This window comes from Dermacentor variabilis, chromosome 1 (genome assembly GCF_050947875.1).
Source record: "Dermacentor variabilis isolate Ectoservices chromosome 1, ASM5094787v1, whole genome shotgun sequence".
NCBI lineage: Eukaryota > Metazoa > Arthropoda > Arachnida > Ixodida > Ixodidae > Dermacentor > Dermacentor variabilis.
Window position 1 is genome coordinate 67,309,082 of NC_134568.1, and position 12,932 is coordinate 67,322,013.

At 46.2% G+C, this 12,932-nt stretch overlaps 1 protein-coding gene across 1 annotated transcript in view; it reads left to right on the forward strand.

Moving 5' to 3' along the window:
- The window catches only part of LOC142578953 (aromatic-L-amino-acid decarboxylase-like), a 111,092-nt gene that overhangs the window by 92,656 nt on the left and 5,504 nt on the right, over positions 1-12,932 (forward strand). Inside the window, exon 12 of the mRNA XM_075688695.1 lies at positions 6,579-6,680. Within this exon, the coding sequence (XP_075544810.1) occupies positions 6,579-6,680 (102 nt within the window). The remainder of the gene's footprint in view (positions 1-6,578; positions 6,681-12,932) is intronic.

Below are 12,932 nucleotides of genomic sequence, written 5' to 3' on the forward strand. Positions count from 1 at the left end.
CGTCCGTTGCATCCGCGCCGGCTAAACCGCGCGTCGTAGGCGAAACGTAACACAGTCTAAGCGCGCGCAAAGGCTCAGAGGTGGGCGCTGGTCCTGTTATGTTTCTCGCGTCTCAACGTCGACAGAAATAGCGCGGCCGATCATCGAGTCGGGACTCTGCGTACACAAATAAAATAAGTTTTCAGCATTCGTGCGCGAAGCGGGAGCGCGATAACAATGCTTGACTCAATCTCAAACAAAACCACTGTGGGCTTCAGTAATTTTTTTCAGGTTAATGACTTATCACGAATAACATTTCATCGTGCGTTGGTTTGTCCGTTTACTAAGTGACGTACTTGTCGCGAACCGAATTGCACTGAGGTGCATGCATTGAGCACGGTTGCACTCCCTCCGAAGTAACATTTGCGAGACGTGACTTCATTAGCGAAGTCATGATCGCGCAAAGAATCCCCCCGCCATGACGCGGCCGAAATTGCGGCAAGTGAAATGATGTTTTATCTATAGGTCACAATTATATGAAACGGCGTTCGAGTTGCAAGTTAACAGTTTATTTTCAGCATAGATGCATTACAGATTTGCCTTTGCAGTCACAAGTCCGTGTGCACCATTTATTGTCTCATTGCGTAAATAAACGCACCAGCCAAGAGTCCTACAGCAAGCGCGTCTCAATTAGGCATAGTGACTGTAGAAACTAATAGTGGAATGAACGAGCAAGCGAACGACTATACGAGCGCGCGAGCTAAACGAACGAGCAAATGACTAAACGAATGACTAAACGAGCGTGCGAACGAACGAGCAAACGACTAAGCACGAACGACGACTAAACCAGCCAGGGAACGGGCGGGCGACCGCACGTTTTCTTTGCAAGTGCTCCACCGCCGCATCTTAAGCTTCGTACACTTTAAAGCTCACGCGAATTAGCACATACGTCTCAATTACCTATGGTGTTGTCGCTCGGCGACGAACGCATCGCGTAACACGGTTTCTGGAGAGCACGCACGCTTTTCATCGGTGCCTCTGTATCGCAAAGCCACCGGGCGACCGCCAACGAGAAACACGAACAAATGAGGCAAACAAAGCTATTCTATCTAAAGAAGGCTAGTAAGTAACCACAAAAGGCAGAGTTGCTCTCCTGAGGCGCTTTCATGATCGAGACTGAAATTTTGTCAAAAGGGCTGCGCTGAATCTTTAAAATTTCGTGATCATGTTATCACGCGCAACCTCGCGTGCCCGCGAACTCAAGCCGGTTGGCGTACAAAACAATTAAGCGCACCAAATACGACTAACACGACCACGTAGTGCGTATACAAATAAAGCAGACGTTGCGTAAAAATCGTGTTAAAGCGTGCGTACAAATGACAACATGCACAGTGAACTGTGCAATATCTGCTACGTTATTGCCCGCAGCACAATACGCAAGCCCGGCACATACCATAGAGAGGCTCTGAGAGACTCACAACTTACTTCGCACAGTCGCGCGGAGGGAGTTGGTCGGAAGTTCTCCCTCCCGATTCGGTGAAGCCATGTCTTTCTTCTTAACCCGTCGCGCTTACCGGACGGTATCGCGAACAGATTCTTGCCTTTGCTAAAGCTATATTGGCATCCGAACGCGCAGCAGGTCGAGGTCACAGAAAATGACGTGAAGCGACGTCGCACTTGCCACAATACATCCTTGAAGGCGTTCACAAAATCAAAACAACACAGAATAGGAATGGAAGGAATGGCGCCAACAAGCGCCGCTTCTCGAGCAAAAATGGCATTGAAGCGTGACTGTAAACAAACGAAGCCGGCGCAAGGGGCCACGTGATGCCATTAGACCAATAGCGACACGGCGTCGGCTTCGGCCACAGCGCTCGAGGAGGAGGCGTCATTCTTCAAAGCGTGGCACTACTTTAAGAAGTTTAAGGGGCTTTACAGGAACCAGTTTTGCCCCCGTTTTTCTGCACGGCGATTGGTCTCCTTGCCGTCACCCTTAGAAACGCGCGGATCTTGCGTTTTGCTTGTGTTTTCCGTTGGCGCCCTTTTTCTCCTTAGCTCGCGGCTGGCTCGGTGCAGCGAACGTTGCACGTTGTGTTTCCTGCGGTGTTACGCTAGCGCTATGCCATGCTGTAACGCATATAACTGCAGTAAGAAGCCTGAAGATGGTTATGCAGTTTTTGTGATTATGATGTCATTATGCGTGAGGGCTTGCGCAAGAAGCAGTGGCTGCACAACATTGGTCGAAAGAACTTTGTTCCAACAAAGAACCGTGTTGTTTGCGAGGTAATTATGAAGCCTTTCTTATTGCTCGTTTCAAAGCATCCCCTAATGCTTCATTTTTTTTCATTTTATTCTTGCAGCCTGCTCATCAGCGTTTTACGGCGACAATTTGTACGATGCATAAGAATGGGGGTGTCCTCAATATGCTGAATATTCTACTGGGACTCATCACCTCGCACGTCGTCACCCGTTAGTTAGGCGAAAATACATGACTATAGGTTTTGCTTTCCACTGTGAACAATTATGTGCGAAGACACGGCCTCTCGATTGCACTTTTCGTGATTGTTAGGATCCGTTGCCTGTTTTACTGAAAATCGAAATAGCGGCTGGTAGAGGAGCTTTCTTTCCAGCTTACTTCGATGTGTGCGTCAGTCCCATGGTACAATGAATGTAGGCCCTAAAAAAGTTAATGCCAAATATACCCGTGGCATTGCGGGTGATCAGTGCCAGCTGGTCTACATTGCGTTTTTAATGCGTAAGCATTCTTTGGCGAGTACACCGGCCTTGCATGTGAAAAGTGTAATGCCTTGTATCTGCACAAAAATGCGTAATTTGCATATTTAAGACATTTATACATTATGATAGTGTAAATATAGATGATTGGTAGCTTAATAAGCGATAAGGAACAATTTAAAGCCCCCCACCAAAAAAATAATAAGTATATACCCATAGAGATGCATACGGCTCCTTATAAAATGTATGGGGAAGCTTATAGTAGGGGTGCACCAACTGCAATTTGTGAGTGGGTCAACTTGAAATTTGGGGTGACGTCAACATTAAATTTGTAGGTGGGCCCATTGAAATTTTTGGGTGGGCCAACTTGAAATCTGGACGTGGTCCAAGTTAAATTTGAGCGTGGCGGGAACTTAGAATTTGGGGTGGGCCAAATATAGTTCGGGGGTGGGCCAACTTGAAATTTGGGGGTGGGCCAGCTTAAATTAGGGGATACACCAAGTTGAACTCTGGAGGTGGGCGAACTTAAATTTTGGGGCTGGTCAACTTGAAATTTGTAAGTGGCCCAACTTGAAATTTCGACGTGGTCCAACTTAAATTTGGGGGTGGCTTAACTGAAATTCGGAGGTATGCTTACGCATACTTAGACAACTCCAGTAGAGCTTCCGCATTATTTTTCAGTTCTTGAATTTCCTTTGAATTGGGCTGCCACGCACGCATTAGTGGGTGAAGATTATTATTTGGTTTTCTCACGAATACAGGCAATTTGTAGCGGGTGTTCACATGATCGCGCACGCTTGCTCGCACTGAAATTGCGCAACCGTCCCATTTAGTCTAGAGACCACAGCGGAAAAGACACTTTGACATTGAGAAGACAAACATACGAACGGACGATACACTCGCGACTAATTCAATAAAAGAAAGCACGCTGGATATAATACCTCCGGTGCACATGCGCGCACAGGTAAGAAAAAAAAGCCAAACACAGAGGGATGTTCTACAAGCAATACAAGATCATATCCACAATGTAAAGCACCTTATTATGTGCCACAAAAAATATCTGACGTATAGAACTCGCCTCACAGCTCCTTTTACATCAGTATGCCCCATCCATACCGCTTTAAGAAACCAACCTCCATATAAACGTTATATTCAGCATTCTCGATGCTGTTATCGCCATTTTTCAAAATTTTCTACACCACTTTGGAGCGCAAGTGGCCCAAAATCATGCGCCTCCATCGAATACTTCGGCCCGTCCGCGGGAGCCATAGACAAGAACGGCACCGCTGCCGCGCCTAACCGCGCCTAGAGTTACTGTATATGCTACCGTAGGTACCTGCGGTAGCACATACAGTAACTCTAGCCGCGCCGGCGTGAGAGCGCCGCATGCGGGGCAAAATTCAACTAGCGGGTGTACGCCTCTCCCATCTCTCGTTCACACCGCTTTGATTGCCTCTTGCACTGCGCGTGTTTGAGCACGTTTCGTACCGCGCGCGGTGAGTGCCTACGTGTGTGTACACGTGGACGTTCTATTCGAAGGACGATGCACACGCTTCTATTTGCCTTTAAGAAGATCGGTACGCTTGACGATTATTTTCATGGCTGCAATGCGGCGAAAGGGCAGCGTCTTCTTAGCCATGTAAGTGGCACTGAGCAGGTAATTGGAAACGACATCGTATGTGCCGTCGAAAAAATCGTCGGCACATACGATGCGTGTTAGCTGAAGTCATTGCTGCAGTTTCCCACAATATGTTTGCTACAAATTCGTGTTGTCTCTGATGGCGACAACGGACTTCCATCGACATACTGTGCGGAAATAAACAAAATATATCGCCGAATAGTAAAAGTACAACATGCGCACACAACTTTAACTAGTACGTCCCCTACAATATAGAACAGATGCAGCAATGTAAATAGCTTGGCCGTTTTTTAGCAGTGCTCAAGAGACGGCAGTTGAAAGTATTAGTAATCATTTCTGCTTCAGCAATGCCGGCGCAACCAAGACGCGGGCGTGTATCGTCCAGTACCTCGATCGATCGGTGCAATGGTGATGCAGGAATGAACTCCGGTCATGTTCAATGCATCGTGCATATATTCAATTTCTCGGCACGCGTGAACTTCGGCCACTGCTAGCGCATGCAACGGAAGTAGTTTCCATTCTTGGGCAGCGCACACACAAACGAAACACGAGAAAGACAGGACAAGCGCTGGTCGAACAACCGAAAGTTCTTATATGAATAAAAGGATTATATACTCAGTAATCATGAGACTCGCGTGGATTACATGTAAAAACCGTCATACACTCACGAGTGATCAATGAACGAGATCGCTTCGTTTGCCAGTTGTTTACTTATTTCGGCGCACCGCAGTAATCCATGTCTGTCGTTTGCTTTTTTCGTACCATTTTCTTGTGAATCGGCATGACTTCACTGGTGGCATCAACCCTTTCGTGTTTACGTTGCTGTTGTGACAGTTAACAACACAATAATAATTTTCAGTCATCCGAAGAGGCGCCGTCACAAACAAGAGACGTTTAGCGCATAGCGCGAACTGAACGCGGGCGCGACCTTGAAGGGAAGCGGCGGAAAAGTACACCCGTTGGAGGTGAAATCGGTCCGCCAGGGAAGAAACGAGCGCTGGCGTCTAGGATGAAACTTGGCGTGCGGACGTCTATGGAGAAAGAGCGTGCCGTGCGCAACGCGCGGAGCTGGCCCACGAGGAGAATCGAGGAAGAAAGCGCAGCGGGGAGGAGAGTGTCGCTACTTTAAAATTCTCAAAGTGCTTTAGCGCTTTATTTCCAAAAGCACCATCTCGTAGCCATTGTCGCCGCACAGCCCGTCTTGCGCGGCATTACGTTTTTTCTCACACTTTCGCCATACGCTCCTCCTCCGCTTTCCTCCTCGCGCTCTCAACGCTATCGCCGTCTTTCATCTCCCGCAGCACTCCGTTTGCTTTCATCGTTCGCTGTGCTTGTTCGCTCGGTTACGAAGTACGACGCCGACGCTCGTCACAGGAATGGGCGCCTAATAGCTGCGTTCTAAAAAGACATTTGGAGCAAATGAAGATAAAAATGGCGATTTGAATGGACATGAACAGCGATGACTCAAAATCTCAAATCGAGACCCCTCCTAATTGTGCAGGAATTTGAGGACCGCCGAGGGTTCTGCCCAGGTTCCAAGAGAACCTCTTCAGACAGAGGTTGATTTTTGAACTTTGACAAAACTCGTCAGTGAGGACCGAATACGTTTATGCCGAGCACCAGCCTTCTTCCAGTAACTTCATGACATCACGCAAGGCCGCACTTGTCATCGTAACTATGTCGCTACCTTATTATCTAGTTACTTTTGAAACAGTATGTACAGTACACATCATTGGTCAAAAGCACAAACAGGTGAGTTCACATGCAAATGAAGATTTGAGACACTCCAGCGCTGCAAAGTTTCGGACAACAAACCTATCTGCCATCACCCTCCTCTTTTAAAAGCCTACACAATGAGAAGACAGTGGTTTTAGATTAGTAGTGGTCTGTACTTTAGAACTAAATATTGTTTTAAGCTGATTCAATGCCTGTTCATATTTACGGTGGACCAATGAGGCTTTATCTCTGGATGTTTGATGTACACGGCATAGGAAGTCCCACCGCACGGATCTGTTTCATGTGCGCAGTGGTCAGTGTATTTTAGAAAAAGGCTGCACTGGTTTCCAACACCAATCAATATTTACAATGACCCTCGATAAAGCCTCACATCTGAGCATCTAATGTGGCAGGAGCAAAATTGAAAAAAAGATTGACAAAAGCCTACAAGAGACGAAGGCATAGGATAATCATTAATGCTTGAATTTTTTTGCACTTTTGTTCTTTGCAGCAAATTGACCTCGCTAGAGAATTCGAGAAGCTGGTGAACGAGCACGAGCACTTTGAAGTTGTGGTTCCAGTCACAATGGCCTTAGTATGCTTCAGATATAAGGTATGCCACACAAATTGAAGTTTTGAGTTCATGCACAGTGTACAGGGTCCTGAATATTTGGCTGCGTGTATTCAAAAAAAAGATTTTGCATTCACCGCTGCACTGTTCTTGCTCAAATTTTGCAGAACGATCTTATTTTGTTGTCTGCTTCGTTTAGTATAACACTTGACACGATTAGTAGCCTGTTTTTTAAGACAAAAATGAGAAACTGTCTTCGCCTATGGGAAAAATGGCGTCTGAAAAGCCGGCCTTGGCCAGTCAGAATGGCCAGTCCAAATTTGAACGTTGAACAAATAACAAATATAGTCACCAATGTAGAGGAAGAACTTGACAAATGGCCAAGTAAAGAGTGGGAATATGGTGAGCTTCTAAGTGTAATAACGACAGAAATACGAAAAGAGAAACAACATGTTCGTTGGAAAGGAAAAAAAGAAACCGAAAAGCTGGTGGAACAGGGAGATACGAGAAGCGATCGCCGGACAACAGAAAGCATCCCGAGAGCACAGGCAGGCAAAGAAGGCGCAGTTACCGCAGGATGAAGCAGCCAGTAAATGAGAAATATACCGGGAGAAAAGGTATATGGTTCAAATACTGGTGCAAGTAAAATTAAAAGGTGAAAGTGAACGTTGGTTGGTCAGAAATACGTGAGAAAAAGAAGGCCGCACCTAGAATATTTTGAAACCACATAAAATTATTAGGCAGGAAGTCAACAACAATACAACAACATATCCTGGACGGAGATGGAAATAATCTGGAAGGGGAAGCGGCAATAAATTACACCCGAAAAATAACAGCCGAATCTTCCCAAGGCAATGACGAGGTTGTGTTTGAAGAAAAAAAGAGCATGAAAGAGACCCAGGTGGCAAAAGAGCTGGTGCTGACAAAGTTCAACTAGAAGAAAGCCGAAGGGAAAATTCCTAAGCGCACAGCCACAGGGCTAAACGAGGCTCCCGTTAGGCTGATTAATGAACTAGGACCAAAAAGTAAGGAAGCTCTGGTGAAACCAGTGGGAAAAACATTAAAGGATGGACGAATACCAGGCAGTTGGCGACAAAGTAGAATGAATTCAATTTATAAAGGTAAGTGGGAGAAAGATAGAATTCACTCGTATGGACCGTTGACCGTTCCAAGGGTAATATACAGGCTAGCAATGCAGGCAATCAAATTAAAGCTGCAAGCATGGGCAGAGAATAATGGCATTTTGGGAGAACTTCAGAATGGGTTCAGAATAGGTAGGCGTTTGGATTATAACTTATTTGTTCTTACTCAGTATATTGAAATATCAAAAGTAAAAAGGAGACCGTTATATGTGGCCTTTTTAGACATTACATGAGCCTATGACAACGTAGACTGCAATATTTTGTGAGATATTCTGGAAGGGGAAGGCTTAGGTGACGATTGTATACAGCTTTTGAGAGAGATTTACCTAGAAAATACCGTTTGCGTTGTATGGGAAGGGATGAGCAGCTAGGAGAAAGTTGATATCAACAAGGGACTGAGGCAGGGGTGCCCTTTATCCCAGCTGCTGTTTATGATGTACATGGCGAGGATGGAGAGGGCGCTAGAAGAGAGTAATATCGGGTTTAATCTCTCATACAAACAGGCGGGTACAGTAGTAGAGCAGCAGCTTCCAGGTTTATTTTATGCGGACGACATTGTGTTGCTAGCTAACAAGCAGAGTGATTTGCAACGTCTGGCTAATATCTGTGGACAGGAAGGCAACAATTTAGGTTTGAAATTTAGTGTTAGTGTCAGGTGTTATGGTATTCAATGAAAACAGTGAACAGACAGTGGCAATATAAATACTTTGGTATACGGATAAACGAAGGCAACAGATACATGCAAACACAGGAAAAAAACAATAACAGTGAAGGAGAAGAGAAATGCAGCTATAATAAAGCACATAGCGCTATGGGGATACAATAGGTACAAGGTGCCCCGGGGTATGTGGAAAGGTGCAATGGTTCCAGGACTTACTTTAGGAAATTCGGTTGTTTCCTTTAAATCAGGGGTACAATCAGGATTCGATGGGAACCAAAGGTCACTGGGACGCCTCGAATTGGGCGCTCACGGGAAGAATACAAATGAAGCTGTGCAGGGTGATATGGACTGGACTAGTTTTGAAGTAAGGGAAGCTCGCAGTAAAATTGATTATGAAGAACGACTAAGGAATATGGAAGAAAGTAAATGGGCTGGGAGAGTGTTGAGGTATCTGTAGAGAAAAAACATTGACTCACAGTGGAGGAAAAGAACTAGGAAGCTTACCAGCAAATATGCGGCCTGTAGGCTGGGCAACACAGCAACAAAGAACGTTAAGCGGAGAGTCAGAGAGGCTGAAATAATTTCATGGGTGGCGACAATGGAAAAGAAACCTGCTATGAGTAACTACTTAAGAGGGAAAAACTAAATCAGGAAAGAAACTTTTTTATGATAACTCAAAGGGAAGCTCATTACTTTTCGAAGCGAGATTGGGATGCCTTAGGGCACGCAATATAAGAAGGAAGAAGAAGCATGTGCTTGCTGCGGTAATTAAAGCTAGGGAAACGATGGAGCCTGTTTTATTAGAATGTGAAGACGTCTGTCCAGCGTTCGATTTAGTCGCCACTGGCCTCCTTGAAGCCCTTGGGTTCAGTGAGAGCAGTGGAAAAGTAAACATGTCCGCAATAGACGTTAGTAAGAGGCGATTGGAAGTTTGGTGGAAGTAGGGAAACGACAAAAAATGGAGACGTACAAAAGCAAAGTTCGCGATAGCGGATCAGAAAATTTGGTTGTGGGAGTTCATAGTGTGTTTTTTTTTTTCTCTTTTAACCTAGGTAGTACATTAGGCAGATTAGGCAGTATAATAGCAAGAGCTTGGTGGCGCAACCCACCGCCCCGTTCCAAAGGGGACGCTCATAACATCCATCCACCCATCCATCCTGGCAGACTTGTGTCGGCGCCTGCCGGCAACAGCAGGAAGGAGCTGCTTCGCAGACGAAACGGCATTTTGAAACCGGTCATTTACGCGACAGCAACTCTTTCCTGCTGCTGCCGGCAGGCGACGACACAAGTCTGTGCCAGGGCTGGCTTTTCCGACGCCATTTTTTCCATAGGCGAAAACAGGTTCTCATTTTTGTCTTAAAAACAGGCGACTAATCGTGCCAAGTGTTATTAGGGACGAGCTCCACCATTGGAAAACCTGGCGCCCCCGTCGACGTGACGTAGCATGAGGGATCACGTGAACACAGCGGCCGCGCTGGCTGCTTCGGAAGCGCCGAAGCGAGCTGAAAACGAAAGTTTAAAGTCCCACCTGCGCCGCCGTTCTGATTAAGTGGTGAGGCTTTACCGCCTTGGGCGCCTCCTTGACAACATTTGAAAGTACTATAATAGGTAGTGGCTGCCTTTGGAGGCGTGCAGCATGGTAGGCTACTCCTCGGTGCCGCAGTGCCGGACGTACGCAACGGAGCCCGGTGTCAGCCTTATTCACACGTAGCCGCAGGGCAAAGAGCTGCGTGAAGCTTGGCTGGCGAAACTTAGAACCAGCAGACAGCCATCAGCTACAAATAGGGTGTGCAGCAAACACAAACGCGAGGAAGATTTCTGCTACGGCGCCGGGACTTCGCGATGTTCGGTGAGTAGCAGAAAACGCGCACTGAGACTCTCGCCCCCGCCCGCTGCCCGGCTAATGTCATGACGCTTTGTTAGGTCTATGAACTTGTTGATGCTAGATTTTGGCAAGTTCACTGGAATGGAAAGGGAGCGGTAAGAAGCGCATTAAAAAAAGGCATGGCATATGGTCATGTTTGTGTTATGAGTTAATGCAGTGGATTACGAAAAAGAAGCAGAGGGAAATCGCACGCTGAGAAGGCCGGTAAACGTACAGTGCGACGCAACTCGCGAAATAATATTGAAATGGCCAAGAATTTAGAAGACAATAAAAGATTAAATAATCGCGACGGCACATCACAGTCGCCGTAGGCGTCGAAGTCTATATAACGGAATTATTTTTGAACAGGTCTGATAGCGTCCACGCAACAATGGTTGCTAGTGTGCTGTCAAATGCTCATATTCTGCGACCTAAAGCTCACGGCACGGTGCGAAAACGCACTCACAGCGAAAGCAAAACATTGCGCGCGGACATGCATGCAGACGCGCAGTCGGTCGCTGCGAACCCGTGCGATCGCTGCATTGAGGCTTCACTTTGTTATGCCCCATTTTGTAATACAGACAGCCTACTATAAGAACATATTTCACATAGCTTACTCTCAGCGTTTGCCTACCGTTCACGCAAGAAGCCGGTTCGGGAGACTCCATATCGCGGCGACCGCGCGCAGTGGTGTTCACTGTACGTATTCGGTAAAGAGATAGCGTCTGTAAACGATTCTGTCCTTTCAATTTGCCCAAGATATAATATATCGACAATCAAAAACTTCCTTCGTTTTGAGAGCACCTACATAAATGTCCAGGAGGGCAGCCGCGTATTGTTTTTATTGAGTGCCGTAAGCGAAACCTATGAGGAGCGCTCCGCGCGATCCCTCATACTACGCAAGGGAGGCGCTTCCGACAGATGGCGACTCCGTAACTCCTCGCCCCCAATACTAAACGAAGCAGACAACAAAATGCGATCGTTCTGCAAAATTTGAGCAAGAACAGGGCAGTGGTGAGTGCAAAATCTTTTTTTGAACACACGCAGCCAAATATTCTGGACTTTGTACACATCTCGTCGCAATATTCTAAGTATTTGGCGAGATGTTTGTCTATATGACTGAACATAGAAGCACTCATGGGAGGGTAATGTAAGAAGTCGTGAGCTGGTGCCCATATTCTTAGCTACACAAGTTACTTCACGTGCCTCGACATCAAGCCTTCGCATGAAAAATGTCATATACTCACGCCCTACATAAGATGGATGTGATGCAACAACGAACCCAACAACAAACTTTAAAACCCATTGACATTTCTAAGAGGACCATTTTTTTTTCTTTTTTTTTTTTTTTTAGTGGCACGAGCATCGAGTGACACTATTGTTTCTTACGCAGCACTTCCGGTTCACCTCCCGAGAAGACCGGGGACGAAATTCAAAATAAATCAGAAAAAAGGAATAATAGTACATTACAAAATTCATGGCTTTCTCTATAGATATATCAGAGCATAAGTTTAGTTACAAGCTGAGTTACTGAAGTGCCTGGAATAATTAGAATGAGAAAACACTGATTACCGCACACCAAAGCACAGAATCGTCGACATTAGAGACCCGCCATATGAGCACGACTTTGGAGAAATTCCTGGAAACTCAAAGTACAATTAAGCGGAAGTAATAACAACATACAAGGTGGCAAGCTATTTAACTGGCTAATTAATGAAAAACAGTTGCCTGGCATAGACTGAACATCTGCCCAGCAGAGCGGATGTGACATCACTCCCTCCTCTCTCATTTCTCCTCTCCCGGCGCTCACTTGCTCGCTCGCTCGCAAGGGCTGCGGGCGCGCTCATTACCTGCTCTGACATCAGCACCAGAGAGGGCGCGTAAGGTGCGCTTCGCGTGCCGTTCGCCAGGGGGCTACGTCCCGCCAGCTGGCACGCGCTGCGCTTCCTCCTCGGCGGCCTCCCGCGCTCCTCGCCCTCATTATGCCAGGGGAGAGACGTTAGCTCGCTTAACCTAAAGAACACCAATGCCGAGGTGCGAGTGCCACTAAGAGACACCTAGTCAAAGATTAGGGTCGATCGCCTACCATTTTACGATCACAACTGGAACCCATTAGTCCAACTGGCTCCAATTGGCCCAACTGAATCGATAGGATCAGCAAAATAAAATCCGAAGTTGTCTTAATAAAAGCTGGCCCCACAATTATAACCAATTAGAACCACTTGGCCACGAGAGATGAAAAAAAAGGAAAGGCAGGGAGGTTAACGGGATCAGCTGAAAATATTATTTGCAAATTGGAGCTAGAGAGCTGGGTTTTTCCGCAACATGTCTTTGCATTGTTGCGCTGTTTCAATAAACAGGTCTGAACTACATCTAAAGGTTTATATATTCCATATCGATATCATACACAGCAAGATCCATAACAGTGAGTTTATCTGTTATCAATTAAGTAAGCAACATTTGCAGACAAACCTTGGCACATTGTACGAAAGCCTTTTTTGTTGGGAGGAACCCACAAAACCAGACTGAAGCAGAAACCATAAAAGAACTTATTGAAGTCACTCCTTCAAGGAGACATCCTTCTGCATGCTGAATGGACGTGATGAAAGCTGTACGTGGCATATAAC